The following is a 23,741-nucleotide window of genomic DNA, read 5'->3' as shown; positions in this document are numbered from 1 at the left end:
GTGACTGACTGACAACCAGCTGAACCGAGATTCGTTCATCATCTACTTGGCCGTTATTTGTGCCTCCGGAATTTCAGGGAGAGTAATAGCCATACTATGGAATGGCATAGATGGGGAAGGAATTATTCACTTTTGTGAGAGCCTATCCGCCTTTATAGGCTCTCATATCCTCTCCTCTCCCTTAACGCACTGGTCGGTCAACTATATCCCGAGCGCTTCGGCTTCGTGCGTCTCGGAGGAGCGGGTTCAGCCAACATGACGGCATTCGACTTCTCGGACGTGGAGGCGTTCCTGGACTGCCACCCGGACCTGTTCGAGGAATACCTCGTTCGGAAAGGAAAATGCGACGCGGTGAGCAGGTGGCTGAAAGACCACCCGGCGTCCAATAAGGCGTCCGCGGCTGACCAGGAGAAGCGAACGGGTCACCCGATCGCTTCTCCTGATCGGCTGCGGACGCCGGGCAGTGTTCCCGGCTGCAGAGACCCGGCCAGCAGCAACAGCCCGGTCCCGGACGGACCCGGACTCCGGCGCCGATCGTCCCACATGGAGCTGCGGCGGAACTTCGCGCGGTCCAAGGCCACCACGGCGTACCGGACCTACGACGAGCACGTCAGTCTCACCAGCGGGCACGACTCCCAGTCCAGCGTGCGGCGCCGCGCGCTCTTGCGCAAAGCCAGCTCGCTGCCGCCGAGCACAGCGCACATCCTCAGCGCGCTGCTGGAGTCCCGGGTCAGCGTGCCCCAGTACGCGTCCAGCGCCATCGACTACAAGTACAGGTAACAGGATAGGTCGAGTATAGGGACATCTGGTTACCTTGATGTAAAGTTGGCTGTTTTGTCCAAAATGTAAAAAAAAAAAAAAAAAAAAGGTCTTAAGTAAAGTAGGCTAAAGTAGGCTATACATAATTTGAATATTCGACAATTAAGGTAGAATATTTCTACAATTGCTACAAATTGCTACAAAACCAGTCATTTTGGGGCATAGCCTAAACAAGAAGTGGAAGGATAGAATTAAGTCTGATAATGATGTGCCGTTCAATGTTCACATCATAGGCCTACTTTAGCCTTCATATACTTACCATTTTTCAAATATTTTATTTTTTAACATTTTGGACAAAATAGCCAATTTTACATCGAGGTGCCCAGATGTCCATATAGTGCCCACCTATCCTGTATCCCAAATACAGGCTTAAGGAGACCAACGAGCGCGAGTTCTTCTTGGAGCTGGTGAAGGACATCTCTAACGACCTGGACCTGACCAACCTGAGCTACAAGATCCTCATCAACGCGTGCATCCTGGTGGACGCGGACAGGTGCCGTGCCAGTGTTAATTTCGTTGACTAAAACTATATGACGAAAAATGGTCGTCAACTATACCTTTTTTCACTGACGAAAACTAAATAAAAACTAAGTTTTGATGACTAAAAAGACTAAATATACAGGAGAAGAGATCCAGTAGAACTAAAAGACGAGTCATCTTATGTTTGGTTGCACTCCGGTGTTGTGCTCTGAAAATAGCAGATCTACAAGCTCACAACTAGTCCGGCTGTGAGGCGTTGTGAGCTTGTATCGGCTATTTTCAGCATGCAAACCAAGTGTAAAATCAGCCATTACGACGCCATCAAGGCCTGCCAAAATAGATTTTTCAATCAACTGTAGATTTAGTCGACTAAAATCTTATGATATTTAGTCGACTAAAACAAGACTAAAACTAAAACCTTTCAGATGACTAAAATATGACTAAAACTAAAATACATTTTTATTCAAAAGACTATGTCTAAATCAAAAATTGCTGTCAAACACTGACAGGTGCTCGCTGTTCCTCGTGGAGGGGCCCTCGCACAAGAGGATCCTGGTGTCCAAGTTCTTCGACGTGCACTCGGGCACCACGGTGCGACCCTCGTGCAGCACGCTGAACTCCAACGAGGTGCAGGTGCCATGGGGAAAGGGCATCATCGGATATGTGGCAGAGCACGGAGAGACCGTCAATATTCCTAACGCATATGAGGTAAAAACTTGAGCCCATGTCCACAGTCTACATGAAAACTTATACTCAGTGAATGTGCTATAATTCCATTTCATATTTTACCCCAGGTAACAAAAAGTGGAATGCAGCATTGCTCTCAGCGAACCGGAAGACTCACCCCAAAACACGCTCCCCCATTTGTTTTACTGAGGATAAGGTTAGAAATAAGTTCAGAGTTAAGCATAGTTTTACTGAGGTTAAGTTTAGGAGTAAGGTTAGGTTTTGGCACCGTTTTACTGAGGTTACGTTTAGGAATAAGGTTAGGTTTAGGCATAGTTGAGGTTATGTTTAGGAATACCAGGTGGCGACTGTTCCGAGGTCGCGCCCCCGGGGTGACTGTGTTTTGGGGCGAGCGTTTTGGTTTTCCCTCTCAGACCATCTAAACTGAAACATTTGGCTTGAGGGCTGGCCACTTTCACTTCTCCAACAGTGAAGGCTGGTAAAGGTAATTATTCCAATTACGTCAAAATAAAAGACAAGCACCACTGTCAAAGAACTGGGTTGTGAAATCCATCCCTGCAGCTTCACACAAGCTACTATATACAGTAGGTCTCGCTTCATTCCTATCCACTACCAGTTGTGCTCCACATCATTAAGCCATGGCCCTGGGCATGTTGAGATGCGAAGACCCCTGAGGTCTTTTACTGCAGTAAGTGCAGATATGTGTCAACGACAACCAATGTTGTTTTCTACAGGCCTAAAAAACACGTCACAGTGGAACAGCCATGCATGTATGCGTTTATATAAGTGGACATCTACCGGTAAGTCAATCTAAATGGGTCATAACACCCAGTGGGTTTAATTCAGTGTTTCAACTTTGCATGGGACTCACATGGATAATGACCAAGTGTTGTAATATGTCTGTAATATGTAGGGCATCTAGTGTAGGAACATTTATTATTGAGCACTATGAGCCACATCTGGCCACATAAAGTTATTATCTGGTTCTTAAAGTTATACTAGGTAACTTAAAAAAAAAAAACTAAAGTTAAATTGTATATCTTTTGTGAGTGGCAATTGTTTCACAACGCCCATTCCGTGAATTTGACCCCCGAAAGCCTTTTTTAAACATATTTTCTATTGAAAGTGGAGTGGGGCGTCTTTCCCGCGAAAATGACGTCATCCGGACGAAAAACGGAAACGAAAATGCACCGGTTTCCTGTTTGGCCTGGAACTACCGCTAGTAACAAAAAGGAATATCACGCTGTTTTTATGGCATTATAGGATTTGAAGATGGAAAAACAACAGCAAAAGAAAGCACAGCTCACGGTAACTAAAGCTCCACTGGCTAAGAGAAACAATCCACAGATAGTATAAAACAACAAAAAGAACGCTTTTTGAAACGCTTCCGCCTTCAGGTGAAAACAAATGGAATTCTGGGTAATGCAGGACTCCGTTAAAGATCTTTGACGGTTGTGACCTGCAGAGGTTGCTAAAAATCTTTTTTTTTTTACTTTCCTGGTACGGCTTTAAACCTCTTTTGGGTCTGCCACCTCGAGGCGGCTGGTTCCCCCGTCACTCAGAGGTCCTTTTGGCCGATCTACATGGTCACAGCTTTTCTCTGTTCTGGCCCCACAGTGGTGGAATTAACTCTCCACTGATGTCAGGACAGCAGAATCACTGCCCATCTTTCGCCGCAGGCTGAAAACCCACCTATTCAGGAAACACTACCCTGACCCTTCCTCTTAGCCTTGCCTACTTGTTGTCAATTATTTGTTTTAGCTCTTGCTCATTTGATTTTCCTATTTGTCTCATCTGTTTAAGACAGTAGGAAGCTGATATATTGCACTTTTACCTTAGAGCTAGGTATGCTCTTAGTTGCTTGTTTTAGAAGAGAATGCACTTAAGACTTCTGGTGATTAGTAATTTTCTTGCCTACCTATGTTGAATGCACTTATTGTAAGTCGCTTTGGATAAAAGCGTCTGCTAAATGACTGTAATGTAATGTGCTATAGTGTTTGGTGCTATACTGTGCTATACAGTGCCATAACACCTTTAAGGTGCTATATAGCTATATAGGCCTTTAGCATGCTGGGAACTGGAGTTATGGCTGTTTTGCAAGTTTGGTGCGGATCGGAGCAACGGTGGGCCTCGCAGGTCCGCATGTTACGTTTGTGACGTCCACCCATCGTCGGGTTGACCCACTAGGCAATTTTAATATAGGATAGGATGGTGCGATAGGGTGCCTAAAAAGAAAGATATAGTACCAGTAGACAACCTCTAAAGCGGTGGTTCTCAAAAAGGGGTCAGGGGACCCCCAGGGTTCTTGAGGGGGTTCCAGGGGATCCCCTGCTAAATGACTGGTATCTCTCAGAGCGCACAGACGGAACCAAATGGACCCATAACAGACGGAACCAAATGGACCCTTTCGTGTCCATTTGGTTCTGTCTGTACGGTGTTATGAGGGTCCGTGGTCCTAACTGGGGGGTCCTTGTTTGAGAATCACTGCTCTATGCCAGTGGTTCTCAAAATGGGGTCTGGGGACCCCCAATAAATAAATAAAGTTTAAACTTGAATAAAGTTAATAAATCAGTTTAACCACTCTAACCCTACATACATCGGCTATTTAAAAATACAAGCAGTGGCTATTTAAAAATACAAATCTACAAGCCCTTGTAGATCTGCTATTTTCAAAAAGATCTTAAAACATTTTAACTTAAAAAAAAAAAAAAAAATTAAAACGTTTTGTTCCTGGCACACAATCTTTTCAGATGGGTTCAGACCACGGTAAAATACACATTAATGTGGGGGTGCTTCATATGAAAAGGTTTGAGGACCACTGCTCTACAGAAGCACACAGGGGCAACAGGTGCTTTATTCTGCACCTCAACCACCCCAAAGAACCACTGAAGAACCACCGTTGTTTGTGTGTGTGTAAATAAATACATTACTGTGTAATTCTGATGTTTTGGAGAACGTGTGTGTGCGTGCGTGTTTTATTTCTCATCGTGTCGTGTGTCTCTGTGGCTCCAGGACCATCGGTTCAGTGATGAGATTGACAAGCTGACAGGCTACAAGACCCAGTCCATCCTGTGCATGGCCATCTGTAACAGCGATGGAGAGGTCATAGGGGTCGTTCAGGCCATCAATAAAGACCCCATGGGGATGCCTTTCACCGAGGATGATGAGAAGGTGAGCACCACCTGAACCCCAGCATCCCTATTCTGGGGGGGGGGGACATTCGCCAAAAATTGCAGATGGTCTGAGTTTGAGTATCTGTACATTTGTATACTTTTGGATACTCACTCCACTACATTTCAGAGACAAATATTGTTCTTTTGACTCCGTTACATTTCTAGGAAGGGAAAAAATTACATTACTAATTAACCACTCAAGCTCTATCTGCTATTTTTGGCAGAGAAATTTGGTGTAAAGGGAAAAAAGCAGTCCAAGTACAGTAAGTAACTCAGGTTCGTTTTACTCAGAATAGAGGGTGGTTAAGTAGAGGTACAGTAGAAAAGTCTTCATTGTCCCCTACTGGGATAATTATTTTGGCAGCAGAGTAGTTAAAACAAAAACATAGTCGGGTTGAGTCCCTAAAAGACAAGATGACATGGTGACACACAACGCCATTTGCCAACGTCTGGTCCGGGGCCCTCATGGGCCCTTAAGGGACTGTAACTCTGAGAGGATACATATGGGAACCCAAATATACACCGTAAAATTCCCAGTGTTCATGGTTCCATTTGTACACTCTCAAAGTTACAGACCTGTAAGTGCTCATTTGGACACCCCGACGTTGAAATCCAGTGACATAAAGGACAATGAAACGAAAGACATAAAGACAAAAAAAAAAGAAGTTAAATCCCAAATACATGTAGATGTGTACCAACCTATCAAATATAAACAATCTAATCATACGGATAACAGGATCCACATGGGAATATGGATTTCGGACTTCATGTGGTCAGTCTGTGACGTCAGTCATGTATGACGACAGTCATGTATGACGTCAGTCGTCTATGTGACATACAGTATCTATGACATAATGACTTCAACGTTAGAGAAGAATTCAGTCCAATCACACAGTACAATTAAAGTTAAATATAACCCCAGTTATTGAACAAACAGTCCATAGCAATGATTGCCATGGGAATACAGAGCTAGGCTATTTAAAACTTATTTAAACAAACAAAACAAAAATCACTTACAGCACCCATAAGCCATAACTTTATTGCAAGTGTCCACTGTCGGGTTATATTACTGATGAAGTATACTTTATGTCCACAAGGTGGCAGAGTACAATTGATGAAATCCTATACATTTCTCTCTATACATTTCCCTCTCTATTAAACTGTTTTATTTTCAGTTATATCAGAAACTGTAATGAGACCAGAAACAAATACTAGGGGATTAATTTTAAGAGTAAAATACATGTTGTAGCTGAGCAATTGAAATAAATATATAAACTAGAAAAAGTGCTCCTTGGAGCACAGGTCTCCGCCAGGTCAGGTAGGTTATTGTGGCCTCCTGTTGGCGCTATAATAGGCCAATGTGAAAAGGGTGCCATTTCTTCTTAGGCCTTGCACGGCAATCGGACACTGCATTCATGATTTGAGGCATTTTGTTCAAAAAAAGAGTTTTGTTAAATTAGACCTGCTGGTGGCGCTATAACAGGCAAATATTAAAAGGGTAGCATTTGTTCCTCAACATAGTGTGAATGTGCGTGCAAAGTCTGACCACAATCGGACGCTGTGTTCATGATTTGCGGCATTTTGTTCAAAACGGGCCACTCCTGCAAACTTTAGATGTGAATTTTAGCCACTCGGGATGGAATATGAAAAATTAAACAGATCCGTCTTGATCACATGACTATAGAGATCATGTGTACCTATTTGCGTGAAATTTTGATAAAATCGGAAGGAGTAATGTAAAGAAATATGTTTTACATAAGTCGGCCTCCTGGTGGCGCTATAAAAGGCAGATGTGAAAAAGTTTTACGCAGATTGGTGCAGTTATAGGTAAAAACACGAATCGGGCTGTTATAGCGCCACCATGAGGCTGATTAGAAAAATCTCAAGTGGTATTTCTTCCTCGGCATAGTGGGAATGTGCGTGCAAAGTTTCACGGAAATGACATGCTGTGTTCATAATTTGAGGCATTTTGTTCAAAACGGAGCAGTCCTGCAAACTTTGGAAGCCATTTTTAGCCAATCAGGTTGGAATATGAAAAATCGGAAAGACCCGTTTCGTTTAATGACTATAGAGATACTGTGTACCGATTTGCGTGATGTTTGGACAGAATCTGTAGGAGTACTGTGAAAAAAAAAGTTTAGCAAAAAGCGGCCTCCTGGTGGCGCTATAACAGGGCCATGTGAAAAAATTGGGGCAGAGGTTCTGAATTGGAATCCAGGGAGTGTGTGTGCACAGTTTCGCTGCGATCAAGCCAGCGGTGCGGGAGATTAGCTGTCCACAGACGGACAGACGGACAGACAGACGGACGGACGGACGGACGGACAGGGGGTAAAACATACTCTCTCGCCATGCCTTTCGGCCTGGCGGAGACAATAAATGAACAACTTCCCTTCATTGGACAGCTCTACATAGCTCTTCAAAAAACCTTTATGCATTTTTAGACTTAGCACTTCATTGAGTTTTTATGCACTGTATCTGAGTGGCTTTAACGCATCGCACTGTGAGCTTATAAAGTACTTTGGCTATTTTAGAAATAGGGCTTAAATAAGCAATTATTGGCTTAGGAATGCGACAAAAACAAAAGAATCTCCATGAATTCAAGGCTTCATGGGGTGTGTAATTGATAGAAAATAAGTAATGTTTTGGGTGAACCACTCTTTTAAGTGGATAAATAAAGGTTAAATAAAAAAGTAAAGTAATCATTATTTTTGCCTCTTCCCGTCTCTCACCCACACAGAGAGTTTAGTTTTAGTTTCTAGTGCATCGTGCCGCAGAACCATACTGTAGCTGACCTTTAAAGATGATGGATGCCCTTGGGCGCGTTGTGTGCTTTCCTCCACGCAGGTGCTGCAGATGTATCTGCCATTCTGTGGAATATCAATCTCCAACGCCAAGCTGTTCTCAGAGTCCCGCAAGGAGTACGAGAGGAGTAGGGTGAGAGGTCACGCAATGTGTGCTTTACAAAAAAAATAAAATAAGAAAGATTTTAATGAGGGGTTTTGGTTTTGTAACACTCCCCCCTCCCAATATTGCTTCTTGGTAATTATTCTCTATAATTTGATTAAAAATCATTCTGTTTAAACCATTGTCCATGTCAGCATACTCCAATCAATATGTTATGCAACACTGTTCTGACTTAAAGCCTTTACACGCTGGGGGTCATGACTAATAAACAGTACAAAAATGCGGAATACTCAACGAAAGCGAATATTTTCCTTCCTTTATGAGCAGTGAGGAATCTCAGACAAATCGACCCCGTTCTGAATTACAACTACGTTGCCTCATCGGCACATAATATTTGGTTCTGGGTGAATGTTCTCATAACACAAACAAACAGTTCAAAAATATATATTTTCTGATGAATTATTCGCATTACAAAATGCCGTTTCTGTGTAATGACCTTTACAACTCCACCAACAAAACATTGTGTGGTGCACAGCAAGAATCTCAGTGTTCATTTATCTCTCAGTCAGGAGTGCAAAAATGGATCCAGAAGGGTCAATTCTTAAGACTTTCAGATTAAAATGAAGACTGAGGGTTTCGCAGTGTGGCGATGGCGTAATGCAGTCGTTCTCAACCTTTTCTGGATCTTGAAAGTGATCACGGCCCACCCATCTGACCACTTAACTGCTGACGTGTTAAGTGGTCAGATGGCTGGGCAGTGCGCATTTTCAGAGCATGCTGATTTTAATGACCAATCGGTCGATTGTGTTGCGGCTTGGATCCGTCAGTATCACAACGAAAACTAATTTTCAAAGTTAGTTCGAAAAAATATCATGCCATTTTCTTTACATTATTATATATCTTTTAACATTAATGTTATAATTATAAAAAATTGTGGTGTTTTGCCAATTATTTGGCGACCCACTTGTAATATCCTCACAGCCCACATGTTGAGGATGTACTGGTGTAATGGGCTCTTGGTTGGTCCACCCCAGGCCCTGCTGGAGGTGGTGAATGACCTGTTTGAGGAGCAAACTGACCTGGAGAAGATTGTGAGGAAGATCATGCAGCGAGCGCTGACCCTCCTGCAGTGCGAGCGTTGCTCTGTGCTCCTGCTGGAGGACATCCATTCACCTGTGAGACCTCTCTCTCTCTCTCTCTCTCTCTCTCTCTCTCTCTCTCTCTCTCTCTGTCTGTCTCTGACTCTCTCTCTCTCTGTGTGCCTGCCTGCCTGCCTGCCTGCAGTCTCACACAGTATTGTTTTGTTTGCACGCTCCTCGCTCGCTTGTTGCAATGTGCAGCAGCAATAGTGATGAAATGGCATGAGATGAGATGCAGTATGACGAGTTCAGTTCAGTTCAGAGCAGAGCAGATGAGAAAGTTGTGTCTGTGCTTCAGGTGGTGAAGTTCTCCAAGACGTTTGAGCTGATGTCTCCCTTGAGCAACATGGACCGAGAGATCAGGTGAATTGCTAAAAACCTAAATCATACAACTCTCTCAATAATATACCACTGCTGCTGTTTTAAAGTAGTATAGTAGGTTACATTGTACCTTTTCTTGAGAATGCTGTGCTTCCTTGTTTGTCTTTTTTTATTGTCTGTGTCAGCATGGAGAAGCTGTCGTGCTCTGATTGGCTGATCAATAACAGCATTGCTGAGCTGGTGGCGTCCACAGGACTGCCGGTTAACATCAGCGATGTCTGTCAGGACCCACGCTTTGATGCCGAGGTGTGAGGATCTGTCACTGATAAGAGATAGGCTGATACAAGCACGCTCTCTCACTCACTCACTCTCTCACTCTCACACTCTCACACACTCACACACTCACACACTCACACACACACACACACACACAGTACACGCCAATGGTTCTCAAACTGGGGTCCGGGGACCCCCAGGGGTCCTTGTAGAGTTGAGGGTCTGTAACTCTCTGAGAGTTTACAAATGGGTCCATTTGGTTACATTTGTACACCTAACAGAGTTAGGATTTCATAATGTGGATCGGGGTCCCAGAGATAGAAAATGGGATCAAAATGGGGGTCCTTGGCCTCATGCGTATCAAACTGGGGGTCATTGAAATTAAAACGTTTGAGAACCCCTGTTGTACACACGTAAATTGTCATGAAACACGCTCACACCTTACTGTATATACATGGTTATATACTGTATGTAGGTTGACATAACAGGTGCACACACATACTGTACGGTACATACGTTGTTATGACTCTCTCTCCTCTATACACTGTAGGCAGATCAAGCTTCAGGCTTCCACATTAGGTCAGTGCTGTGTGTCCCCATCTGGAACCGAACCCATCAGATCATTGGTAGGTTGACCTGCAACACAATAAAAGGTTAGGTTGTCCTCCATCTGAAGTGTCTCATTCAGAGTGGTCCCCCCTTTTTCCTGTTGACTCACTTTCCCATAGAAAGGAGATGGCATACACTGACGACATTTTAAATATATATATATATATTGTATTTGTGTTATTTTATGTTAATTAATTGAATACAGGACCACAATGAAAACAAGTCCCCAGCACTTTTTTGTGTCAGCCCAAATGTCTGTCTGTACCTATGATGTTTACATTTCTGTCTAATAAAGTATTCAATCAATCAATCAATGCTATTTTACATCTTTAACCACTTTCAACCTGCAACAGTAAAGCAAGTACAAGTACGCAAGCAATGCTAAAATTATAACACAAAAAGCCTCGAGGGCTGGTTTCCATTGTGGTCCTATGTATTCAATTCATAATCAGGACATACAAGACATACAATACATGATGAAGCATATAGGGCTTAAGCGGTTAATTGAGAAACACTTTTTTATTTTTTGCTGTTTGTTATTATTTTTGGACAACCATTCTTTTGCATGAATGAAAAGGTTTCTTTTAATACATCAACCACAGGGGTGGCCCAGATTCTGAATAGACTGGACAGAAAGACCTTCAACGACGCAGACCAAAGGCTGTTTGAGGTGAATGTCTTCTTCTGACCACAAGTATGCATGTACTGAATACCTCTGTGTGGGTGTACAGTATAGTACACTGCATACATTAAATCCCGCTTAACGAGTCCTCGTCTTCACACCTAAATACTTGTGGGCGACAGAAAAAGAGGTCGTCAGCGAAACACGACAACCCTCCCACACACCGTTTCCCCTTTGCTTTTTAATTAAGGCAAACACATTTTTAATGCAAGATGCAAAATCTGTATCTGAAATTAGTGTATGTTTGAAAGTAGGGTAAGCGATTTGCTTTGGTTAAAATAACTGTTAAATATCTCCATATTGTGATCGTACTCATTTATTGTGTTTGTTATAGTGTTTGAGTGTTTGTTCAGTAACAATCAGGATAAATAACTCATACAGGATACAAAACAAGCGAAATTGGACGTGATAACACAAAGAAATGAGCAGACAAAATTGGACCTGGAACACTATAAAAATGAAGCTGATAAATGGGTACTCTCTCCTGATTGGCTGAAATTTTGCAACCCACCTGAAAATGTATTTTCTGTTTAATAAAGCTGTGGAGCTGTGGCACAGACATTTTGTCGCTGTCGGGTGGAAATCTTGTACGTGCAAAACCATTACATTTCAGGAAATTGAAAAAATAACCTGTGTTCCAATGGAGTTATTATTTAGTCACAAGCACTTTTAATACTTTGTTGGTTAAATATTTATAAAACCCACAGACACATTCTTTTTCACTTCAAAAGTAGCAAAAGCAGCACATCTACAAGCTCAGTGAGCTTGTAGGTCGGCTATTTTTGCTTCTTTTGTGTGACACTGAAGTATGACGAAGTAGGGCATTAAAGGAGTAGTTCACCAAAAAAATTCTTATTTTCTATCAATTACACACCCCATGAAGCCTTGAATTGATGGAGATTGTTTCGTTTTTGGCGCATTACTAAGCCAATAATTTGATGACCGGTGGAATCTCCGGTTAGACTGAGCAGCCACCCGGTCATCAAATTATTGGCTCAGGAATGTGTAATGTAATTGATAGAAAATAAGCCATTTTTTGGGTGAACTACTCCTTTAACCTACGAAAAAACATAAAAAGTTGAAAAATTGTTTCATATTGGTTGAACGAGGTTTCTGCCCGACAGCAACAATTTGTAGGTTACTGCTGAGCTAAGACAGAAAGACAGTTTGGGCTGAGGACGGTGTTATGGAAAAAATATAAATTTCCACTAACTCAGGTGATGAAGTATAGACATTTTATTGTGGAAAATTGGAGCATAAAAACAGCATCTCCTCATATGCTGTTCTGTCCTCCGTACTTCCTGACCTTAACATCCCATTACAGATCCTTTCTGTACTCACACACAGAATTCATCCTTTAATGGTCATATGTTGATACATACTGGAACAATAATAGTTACGCCTACAGGTTCAGAATTAAGGCCAATACATGCTCCTTCCGACATCGGAAAAAAAACTTTCTGAACTAGTTCAGAGAGTCAGGATTTCTGGGGGTGCACAAGTTCTGATAAAAGGTTCTGAGACTGGGCCCCAGAAATTCGGAATGATTTTGTATTTGTAGATTTTGTAGTTATATCCCCTCCCTTTCTGAAGAGAAGCTGTTGACTGTCTGGAATCAGCAGTTGTTTATTACTGGACCCCTGCTGTGCAGCCAAACAGTCTCAATGAATTAGACAGGTCAATTAAACAAACAATACGCACATTTGGCATTCTATATATTTCTGCCAAGATTTCAATTTTCATGCAAGACCACTTCTACCAGTAGTGGTCTTACCCAACCACAGGATATACTTTTCTCAATAGGCTCTATGCAAAGCAGCCATGTTGGAAAGAAATTGGGCCTCTTCCTTACTTCACAGGTCTTACCAATTATATTAATTAAGGCTCTGTTCCATTCTGGTCAAACAGAGTCTGTGTGCTGATATTGGGCACGTTGGCTCGCTGGAAACACCATGTCATTATTCCGACGTCCCGTTGGTTTGACTGGCCCCATTATAACTAACCCCATCCCTAACCCTAACCTCACACTAACCTCACACTAACCTAGCAATTGGAATAATGGGATGTCGGAATTATGGGCGGACCCCGCTACACCAGTTTAGTCCAGGTACCGTCATGGTTCCTTCCAAATGGCCCCTTACAGGTGTGTAACTCTTATGGGGGTCCTTGAAATTAAAAAGTTTGAGAACTACTGTGCTACACTAAATGGAACAGAGCCTTGTTAATTATAATTGGTAAGACCTGTGAAGGAAGTAAGGAAAGAAGAGGCCCAATTTCTTTCCAAAATGGCTGCTGTGCATAGAGCCTATAGAAGAGCAGGTAGATCAACTACAACCGCCATAGTCGTGTTATTTATATTGTAAAACATACTCTACCATACATATTGGGCAAAATAATGTTTTATTCACTAAAAGGGTGTATAGCAGCAGTAACAATGTGGTTTGTACTGTGCACGCAGGCGTTTGTTATCTTCTGTGGGCTGGGGATCAACAACACCATGATGTACAACCAAGTGAAGAAGACGTGGGCTAAGCAGTCTGTGGCGCTGGACGTGAGCATAGACATATTTTCACTGTTGTACCCTGGTGGCTTCACCAGGTAATGCACCTGCCTCATGGTGTAACTAACAGAGAGTGTGGTGTGATGTCACCGGACTCTCTCTTTTCCCGGTGTTCCGTCCAGGTGAGCGTGGTTTTGAGGCATGGTTTCTGTGAGGTTAGGGTTAGGCATAGTGTTTGTGAGGTTAAGGTTAGGATTAGGGTTAGGTTTAGGCATATAACCAAGCCCGCCTGGGCGAAACACCAAAGAAAGAGGGAGTGATCAAATCCATATTCGGCAGAGGGAGCCCTACGCCCAACATTTCAATCGCAGCGACTACTGACCAATCACAGCGCGTCCTCGCCGGGTCTTCGCTGAATGGAGTTGCATAAAAATACAACGAGAGGCAAGTTCCAAGCTGCTGCGCATGCTCCTTATGAGCTCCCCTCCACAATATGGCGCCCACGGTGACGTACAGACCCAGAATCCAACACGGCAACCAGTGGCGGACGCAGGATCTCTTTATGAGTAAGGCCAGGCAAATACGTGGTAGGCCCCCAGCCCCCGGTCGCCGCAGATAGACAGCCGGAGAGTTGAACCTCTTCAAATAACCAGAAATTACCGAAGTATGTAGGCGACCTACCTTATTTATGTTTTAGCTTACACATAGGATTAGGTAGCCTACAATAGTTGGTAGATGATTGGTAAATTATTAACCATGACAACGACTCAAAGACTTTTATTTTGTAGGCTACTTTCTTGAACCACAAGCATATCACTGCGCCAGTCAGATATAATGTACATGAGAGAGAAAAGGGGGTGGGAAACACTTGATACACAAAAACAAAGCTGGCAATGTATTGCTAATAACCAGGGATGCTTTACCTCTTCATGTCTACAGTATATGGCTGTCCCATGTTGGTCTGTTGTTGTCAGAGGCTGAGTGAAATGCATGCATACCAGGTGTTTATGCTTGTCTATGATGAGGCTTTGATTGTGTGACATCACACCATGCAAACACTCAGACAGTTTTTAGTGAACGGACAGTTCCGTTACTAAAACTGAATTACTTTTCTGTCGATCAATTAATAAATTATGGCCTGGCTTCACCTCTAGTTCAACTTCATCTTCTGGCTAGGGCTGTCACGATTATGACATTTTACATGACGATTAATTGTCACACAAATAATTGCGATTAACAATTTAATTGTGTGTGTTTTTTTTTACATTTCTGTTTGGCTTTTAGGCTTTGAAGTTGCACAGGGCAGATTATGACAAATAATCTAAATATACAAGGAAATTACATATTTAATAACTTTACACTTAAAAAAAACATTAATAGCGGAAATAGCCGCTCTACAAGATCACAACGCGTCTCGATGCGACGCATTGTGAGCTTGTAGATCTGCTATTTCCACTATCTTTTAAAATGTTTGAAAATATATTAACATTTTTCAACATGGAAACGATTATGACGATTATGCAAAAATAATTGTGATTATCTCAAATGATTGCGATTTAACGATAATGTATAATCGTGACAGGCCTACTGGCCTGCATCATTCCCTCTCTCTCTCTGTCATCATTTGCCTCCCTGTTGGAGCCGAGGTGTCGTAGTGATGGTTTACTACAATATTTACACCTCCATCAGCTCCATGTTTTCAAGAATTGGAGCAAACATTTGATTTACTTTCTATAACATCAAATAGCACCAAATAACACCAAATCAAAACTCCCTGGCAGAATTCATTACGTTTTAAAAGCTGCCCTTCAAGCCCGGACGGTTGGCGTAACCGTCTGGGCACCTCGTGTCGTGTGTTCGACTCCTGATTCTGACGGCCTTTGCTGCATGTCACTCCCCATCTATCTCACGATTTTCTGTCAGCCTTCTGTCCTATCAAAAAGGCATAAAAGCCAAAAAAATCTTTAAAATCTTTTTTTTTAAAGCTGCCCTTCAAATTTTTTAACCCATTAAAAAAAACGAGAAAGCATCTGTGTCATTTTTGATTTTTGCGTTGGCTATGCTATGCTATGCAAAAATAGCAGATACAAGCTCGCAGTGCAGCTGTACATCTGCAATTTTTGACCATTTTTTAAAAATATTGAAATGATTGGCACGAAAAAGTGTAAGAACTACTGATTTAGAGGGCATTTTGTAGAATTGGCCTCAGTTCTTAATAAAGAACTGATACTTTAATACAGGTTAATGCAAACTACTATGGTCATTGGCTTTCTTTCACCATTGCAACGCTCCACTGCCTGCCTGGTGTCGAACATGAGCAGTTACAACATCCTTACCAAACAGTGCTGCACTGTCTCCGCCGCTATCAATATTTCAACCATTTTCAATAATTCATAACAAATACAATTGAGCAGTCTGCTCACACAATAAAAGCTATAAAAGCTAAGCCACACTTTTGTATTTCGATCACACCATCTCACTGTTTCACAACACACTATCAAATAGACTTATTTTTCTGGGGCTAATATTATTGCATAAAATTAAAGCATAGTGGAGCTGTCTGAAATCCAGATTGTAAAGTGAAATAAGAGGGGAAAGATGCAGCGGGTTGGATAAATATTTCCCAAACATATCAATAATCTAGTGGTGTGTGTCCTAGTAAAACAATGGATCTACTCTGTTTACAAGCAGATGTATAAGGGTACATTTTCACTAGATGGTTTTGCACGCATATTAAAGCTATCTGCTATCTGTATGTTTTATGTCCGTTGCCTCTCTCACTCTCTCCAATGGAGAGAGACAATTTTAGCAATGTCCCGAACGACAATGAATATGCCGGTGCAATCTAGTGTCCAATCCAGTGCACCGCCTGCTTCAAATCAACCAGTAGGTGTCCTACCACAGTGGTTCTCAAACCTTTTCATTTCAAGAACCCCCAGTTTACTATGCATTATAGGCCACGGACCCCCATAACTCCGAGAGTGTACAATTCCATTTGGGGTCCCCAGGGTGTTCATTTGGTTCCATTTGTACACTCTCAGAGTTATCAATCATTTAGCTGGGGGACCCCCTGCAAAACCCCTTGACCAGTGACCACTGGGGGTCCCCAAACGCCACTTTGAGAACCACTGTCCTATACCAGACACCAGGGTCTCTACATTTCTGAATGGAAGAGTATATGGAGACCACCTCCAACCACTGTCGAAAAATGCATATCCAAACAAGCTAAACATAACTTCTTTACTAATCACGGCGTCCTTTAATTTCTTTTTGAAGCTTGATTTATTGCCTATCCTTATACTGTATGTGGCGGGAGCCTATTCCAATGTGTTACTGCTATCTATACATTACCGTTCTCTTCAGCACATTAGTTCTTGTTAAAGGCAGAGTGAAGTGAACCTCCATAGCCTGTCTGGTGGCATATAGCCATGTCTAAAATTATATTTTACAGATTAGTTACAGTAAAACAAAATGTCATTCATTTAAATACTGTAAGTTCCCGGATTGTATTGCTTCAAAAGTCTGTTGAATGGTTTGTCTAAATGTCTTTTCTGCTCTCTCTCAGATGCTGTCCTACCATGCTACCTGCTCCAAGGTAGAAGTTGACAGACTGAAGGTATAGTGAGACAGAATGATACAAGACCAATAGCATTGTGCGGTACAGTAGGTTATCTGTTAACCCATTCAATCCGGGAACGCATGCTGTGTCATTTTAGATTTGAGCTAGAATCATTATTTTATACTTTGGCTATTCAAAAAATTGCAGATATACAAGCTCATAGTGCGGCACCGGGTGCTTGTAGATCTAATGTAGAAAAATAAAAAAATTGTGCAAATCTTTGAATGTATATTATTTTTTAAAGCAAACATTTGTCACTCAAATCTTTGCCTCTGGGGGGGTCTCTGGAACTAAATATTTTGAGCTGGGGGTCCGCGGCCAAATTTATATCATTTTGGGAGGTCCTTGACATGAAAAACTTTGAGCACCACTGATATTATAGCAACATAGGTTTTTCAGAAACCTGTTAAGACATTTGTAGATGCGTTACCGGATTGAACGGGTTAAATCTGTATTGGATTTTCATGTGAAAGCATGTGAAAACAGCCAAATGGTAAATGTTGCATTTATTTAGCGCCTTTCTACAAAGTGCATTACATTCACCCATTCACACACCGCCGGTGAAGGCAACCATGCAAGACATCAAGCTGCTCATCGAGAACAGTTAAGGGTTCACCGTCTTGCTCAAGGACACTTCAACACAAAGCCACGAAGACCTAGGGATCAAACCGGGAACCTTCCAATTACCAAGCGGTCACTCTACCTCCAGAACCACTGCAACCTTGCATTGATATACAGTAACTGTTTTGATAAGGCTATTTACTCGGTCTCTCCCTGCCCTTTTACACACACACACACACACACACACACACACACACACACACACACACACACACACACACACACACACACACACACACACACACACACACACACACACACACACACACCCCCCCCCCCACGGAAGATTTGGTGTAGAGGGAGAAAGAGTGCAACTCTACTCCAGTATCAAGGGTTTAAGTCAGGGATGGGCAACTGGCGGCCCGCGGGCATCACTCAATGCGGCCCAGGCCCAAATATAAAAAAATCCAAAAATAAAAGTGTTTTTTTTTGTTTGTTTTTTACGTTTTTTTTTTAATCACAAAGAAAAACAAAGTAATCTAAACATATCCGAAATGGTGAACTATTGCCTTCAACTGTTCCAAACATGGAACTTTTCATGAACCATTTTAATTACAACAGTCCACCAGTAGAGCGTGCTCTCGTTTATTTTAATAGAAGCCTTATTAACTATAATTCTAGTGTTCATTTTTGTATATTTTTAAGCCAAGGTTACAGCAATACTCTGAAAGGCATACTCAGGACTGTGAAGTTTTGTTTATCACATTATGTGACTATTATGGGCTTTTTGAGTAATGGGGTACTACTGGCGAGAGTGCCGATAAACAGGGGCGGGCTGGGACCAAAATTCAGCCCTGGCATTTTGGTCCGAATTGGCGCACCGCCCCCGGACTGTTTTGCCAACGGGGGGGGGGGGGGGGGGGGGGGTCCCTGCCGATAAACAATGCGGCCCCCCAGAGTGATTGAGGACATTTTGTGGCCCTCACCATCTACAAAGTTGCCCACCCCTGGTTTAAGTGATTAACAGCTCTGACCTCTCCTCCTAAGGCAGCCAAGATCCCCCTGGGCAGCGAGCTGGGCATTGACGAGTTCCACTTCAACGACTTCTCTTTGGACAACGACGCCATGATCACTGCCTCGCTACGCATGTTTCTGGAACTCGGAGTGGTCCAGAAGTTTAAGATTGACTATGAGGTGAGGACATGGGGACCAGGTGTTGGACCACATGTTTGGAATAATTTTGTCTGCTGCTTGTAGCAAGCATCGAGGAATTCTGGATCAGTCAGGATTGAGTCAAATGGAGTCAGAGACACACGTTTTTCCAAGATTGATGTTTGTTACATCCATTTATGAAAGATTTGATTTGAACCCGGAGTGTCCCTATTCTGGTGCAAACATTGAGCCAAAATATACAAGCCAAAATATACACCAGCTCAAAATCGTGAGCTTAGTCTATTTTCGGTTAATATTTACTGTAGAGCGAAAACAGGAGGGGTCCTGGTATAGAGCCCTGGGGAACTCCGGTCAACTACTGTAAGTATACAGAAGGGTTTAAGTGATGAGTGAGTGAGTTTTTTTCCAAGATAGAAATGTAATACATGATATCACTTGAGAAGTACATGATAGTCAAGAGGTCCTCTGCTAAAAGCAGGGATCTGAACCTAATTATACGCACAGATAAGAGGGGAGCTTGTTTCATTACAAGCTGTACTCAGAGCAATAAATAGCAGGCCATTATGCAGTGGTGTTCTTGGTTCTATAATATTCAAATTGTTAGGACATAATCATAAAGCCAAGGATGAATACCATTCTCACAAGACAGCTCCTTACAAAGCCAGTATGGCACACACATAATGAACACAAGTCGAGCTCTTTTGTAGAGCACATTTCATACACAAAGGCAATTCAAAATAAGAAAATAAAGGCAATACCATAAGGAATAAAACAGAGAAGTAAAAACAAATAAAACAAAATAGGCATAAAATAAATGTCAATGTGTAATTATTATTATGTCAATAAACTCCTATTACTCAGGAGTATCATATTGGGACAACACCCTGATTAATGCTTACTCGTCTCTAGACTATGGCCCCAACACGTATCAACCTCTGTCTGTCAGTCAGTAATGTATGCTGGAGAGGTATACAACATGTGAAAAACAGGTTTAATATTTCCGGTGTCCTTTCTGCCTATAACACCATGCTCAATCAGAAGCGTACCTGAGTTGGCTCTGTACTTGGTGTGTTCTTGTTTCCTTCTACACCTATCATTTCACCAGAAATAGTTGATCTACAAGCTCACACTGCGTCGCTATGCGACATGCTGTGAACTGGTAGATCGGCTATTTCTGGCGATGGTTGCCCCGCTCGGATTCAAGTGGTTAACATTATACACCTTAAAATTCACCATTATGCTGAAAGTTCAGGCTGAAAGTTTTAATAATAGGCCGCAGAGAACAAAAGTGTTTAGCCTGCATTTGAAAGCAGTCAGAGTTGGCGAAAGCCTCAGTTCCTAGAAGTTTGTTCCAAATGTGGCGTAATAACTAAACGCTGACTCACCGTGTTTTGTTTTAACTTCAGGAGTAGTTAGTAAGCCGGCCCCGCATGACCTGAGACTTCTCAGAGGGTTCATAATGTGAAAAGCAAGTCAGAGATGTATTTTGGCCATAAACCATTTAGTGATTTAAAGACGAGCAGAAACATTTTTAAATCAATTCTATGACTCACTGGAAGCCAGTGCTGAGATCTGAAAATTGGGATAATGTCAGAACTCTTAGAAGCTGCATTCTGAATGGGCTGTTGTGGCTGTCTGATAGATTTTTTTTGCCAGAGACCCAAGAGAAGACCATCACAGTAGTCTAACCCAGTGTTTCTCAAACAATGGGTCGCGACCCATTTAGATATGACAAAATGTTACCAAGAAAAAATCAGACAATATTCTAACATTTCAGAATTTCGCCAATCTACAAGCTCACAACGCGTCAACGACACATTGTGGGGACTTCCTTTCACTGACAAAGTTTGCTATTTGACTTTGTCTTACACTATACAGTATGCAAAGTAAAATGTCTCTCATCTCTTAGGTTCTATGTCGCTGGCTTCTGACTGTGAGGAAGAACTACAGAACAGTGGCCTATCATAACTGGAGGCACGCCTTCAACGTCGCCCAGTGCATGTTCGTCATGATCACTGTAAGTTTCATCTCATCAGGTGACTGTCATTACAGATCATTATCTATTTATGAAATATTTTAAAGTGGTGCCAGCCGCTTCTACTAGTGACTTTGTGTGTGTGTCTGTCTGTAGCAATCAGCTGCAACTGATTGCAACACAAAGCTGACACACGTGTCACTTAAAGACACGTATGCACACACTGGCCGACATTGCACACGTGCCCGCAAGCACACACACACACGCACACGCACACACACACACACACACACACACACACACACACACACACACACGCACGCACACGCACACGCACACGCACACACACAACTGATTACAACACAAACAGGACCGCAGTGCCACTTAAAAGACAACAAGGGAGCATAAGGCTGCAGGGAGTCAGTAATAAGGCAGCATAAAGCAGTAGAGTCATTATTAAAGGCAGCATAAGGCAGTAGACAGTCAGCAATCAGGCAGCATAAGGCAGTAGGCAGTCATTAAGGCAATAGACTGGAAACTTTGCAAGAGAGCTTGTCTGAGGATGCCCTAAAAGAGAATAATATTAATATTTTCACTTGACAAGTAGAGCCCTGGAGTTAGTTCATTAGTTAGTACTATGGAGCCAACTTTCAGAAGATGTTTTCAAACTTACCGTAGTCATCCAAATATTTTGACATATGATTTTTTCTTCTAATGGCTGCTGTAATACCTGAATATGAAACTGATGATAAAGTAGGTAAAACAATATGATACGGTTTAGTATTATCCTAACCTAATATTAAAACATATTGTTTTTCAAATCCACAAAAACACTACACAGCAAAATCACTACGCTTGAATTGTTCACGTTTCAATCTTTTCCATCTTTGTCAGAACGAAGGTACATGTTTTTTTTTTAAATATATTTTCTTACATGCCTGTTTCTCTCTGCTGCACCTGCCAAAAGGCTAGACAGGTGTGAAGATGTTTGTGTGAACATTTAATCTCATTTTAACCACATGAATCCCAGCGTCCCTATTCTACAAGGTCTTGGTATTTTTGGCAAAGAGTTTTGGTCTATACAGTGAAAAAAGGAAGGGGCCTAGTATAGACCACTGGGGGACACCGGGCAACGAAGTACTGTAGACTTTTACGTGGTTAACCTACATGTAACCTGTTTATCCAAGTATTGAAGCTGTTGTTGGTGTATTTCTGCAGAGTGCTGGATTCCAGGAAGTCCTGACAGATGCAGAAACCCTGGCACTGATGGTGGGCTGTCTGTGTCATGACCTGGATCACAGAGGCACCAACAACGCTTTCCAGGCCAAGTATGTCACTATGTGCCTTAAGGCAGTGGATTTAAACCTTTATTACACTGTGGATGGCCGAACCATCTAGGAGAGGGTCTGAGAGTGTGTGTGTGTGTGTGTGTGTATGGGTCGACCGATTTAGCCTACCATGGCCATTGGCCAGACTATATCCCTTCTATTCAGCTCTGGCAGATTTGTCTGGTTTCCAGGCTGCGACCGAAATTTCTAGTGCACGCTTTAGGCCAAAGATGTACGTTCCCAATTTTTTTCACAAATGTTTTATATATATTTTTTAACTTTTATTTTATAACGGTAACGGCAGTCAATGGCGGGACAAAAACCTTGCTTAAATATGACTTGCGTCTTCACTCTAATCATCGGTCTAGTCATCGGTGTCAGTAATTATCTAGCAGGGGGTCTTATCAGGCTGAAACCAAGGTTTTCAAGTTTTTTCACTCAGGGTACTAATACACTCCTATAGCTCTGTTTATGCGCCTGATTCTCAGTCACTTTTCATGTCTTCACTCCTCATTCCTTATTGCATATTGTTCTGGCTTCTGGCCTGCGCTCAGCTGTGCCCACTATGTAATCCAGTGGTTCTCAACCTGGGGGGGTCGCCAAATAATTTGGGGGGGTCGCCAGATTTTTTGGTGAATGTGAAAAAAAACACAAAAAAAAAGTTTATATATATATTTTTTTTAATGAAATATTATTATATTATATTTTCATGTTATTATTAATTCATGTTTTATCAGTTAATTTACTAAATTCAAGATAAAAATATTTCATTATTAACATTAGGAACCCTAACCCTAACCCTTACCCTAATAATTATCAAACAACCTATTATAATTAAATAACCTAACCCTAACCCTACCCCTAAAACCGAAATAAAGTAACCAAAAACCGGGAAAAAACATACCCAATCCGCCCAGAACCGGGACCCCCCGCATGCGCGCGCGAACGGGACCCCCCGCATGCACGCGCGAATGCGGGGGGTCGCGGGAAATAATATCATTATTTTGGGGGTCGCGGCCTGAAAAGGTTGAGAACCCCTGATGTAATCAACACCCACTTCCAGGCTCCGTCCTACAACACACACAGTCAGTGAAAAAGCCAATCTACACCAATCAGCGGGAGTTTGGATCTAACCATGATCTCATTTATCTTAATCAAGAGCATAATTTCCTCTAATCAATAGTGTGATTGGACATTAGACCGTCACACTGTCTGAAGTGGATTCACTAGCAGAGCTGTCTATGTTTCACCCTACAGGACTGGGTCTGCTCTGGCGTTGCTCTACGGTACCTCAGCCACCCTTGAGCATCATCATTTCAACCACGCAGTCATGATCCTTCAAAGTGAGGTACCAACAAGATCTCGTTTCACTTTAAAAGGAGAGTCGTTTCACTTGAACCCTTGCATCCCTATTCTGGGGGTAATATATTAGCCAAACATAATGGGCGTACCAAGTACAGAGGCAACTCATGTCTAGTTTACTATAGGGTTTAAG

General features: G+C 42.2%; 1 protein-coding gene across 1 annotated transcript in view; it reads left to right on the top strand.

Annotated features, from left to right (window-relative positions):
- Window positions 1-255: 255 nt before the first annotated feature.
- Window positions 256-23,741, top strand: part of pde11al (phosphodiesterase 11a, like) — a gene marked incomplete at both ends in the record, with an annotated part of 29,397 nt that continues 5,911 nt past the window's right edge. The window contains 16 exons of the mRNA XM_080425796.1: window positions 256-776; window positions 1,187-1,312; window positions 1,809-2,007; window positions 4,999-5,157; window positions 8,004-8,093; window positions 9,098-9,238; window positions 9,501-9,565; window positions 9,709-9,829; window positions 10,350-10,425; window positions 11,011-11,078; window positions 13,549-13,641; window positions 17,156-17,206; window positions 18,818-18,964; window positions 20,853-20,960; window positions 22,137-22,246; window positions 23,504-23,594. Of these exons, the coding sequence (XP_080281922.1) occupies window positions 256-776; window positions 1,187-1,312; window positions 1,809-2,007; window positions 4,999-5,157; window positions 8,004-8,093; window positions 9,098-9,238; window positions 9,501-9,565; window positions 9,709-9,829; window positions 10,350-10,425; window positions 11,011-11,078; window positions 13,549-13,641; window positions 17,156-17,206; window positions 18,818-18,964; window positions 20,853-20,960; window positions 22,137-22,246; window positions 23,504-23,594 (2,166 nt within the window). The remainder of the gene's footprint in view (window positions 777-1,186; window positions 1,313-1,808; window positions 2,008-4,998; window positions 5,158-8,003; window positions 8,094-9,097; window positions 9,239-9,500; window positions 9,566-9,708; window positions 9,830-10,349; window positions 10,426-11,010; window positions 11,079-13,548; window positions 13,642-17,155; window positions 17,207-18,817; window positions 18,965-20,852; window positions 20,961-22,136; window positions 22,247-23,503; window positions 23,595-23,741) is intronic.

The sequence above is a fragment of the Gymnoscopelus braueri genome, assembly GCF_963280865.1.
Source record: "Gymnoscopelus braueri genome assembly, chromosome: 4".
Lineage (NCBI taxonomy): Eukaryota > Metazoa > Chordata > Actinopteri > Myctophiformes > Myctophidae > Gymnoscopelus > Gymnoscopelus braueri.
This window is presented reverse-complemented; position numbering and strand designations above follow the sequence as displayed.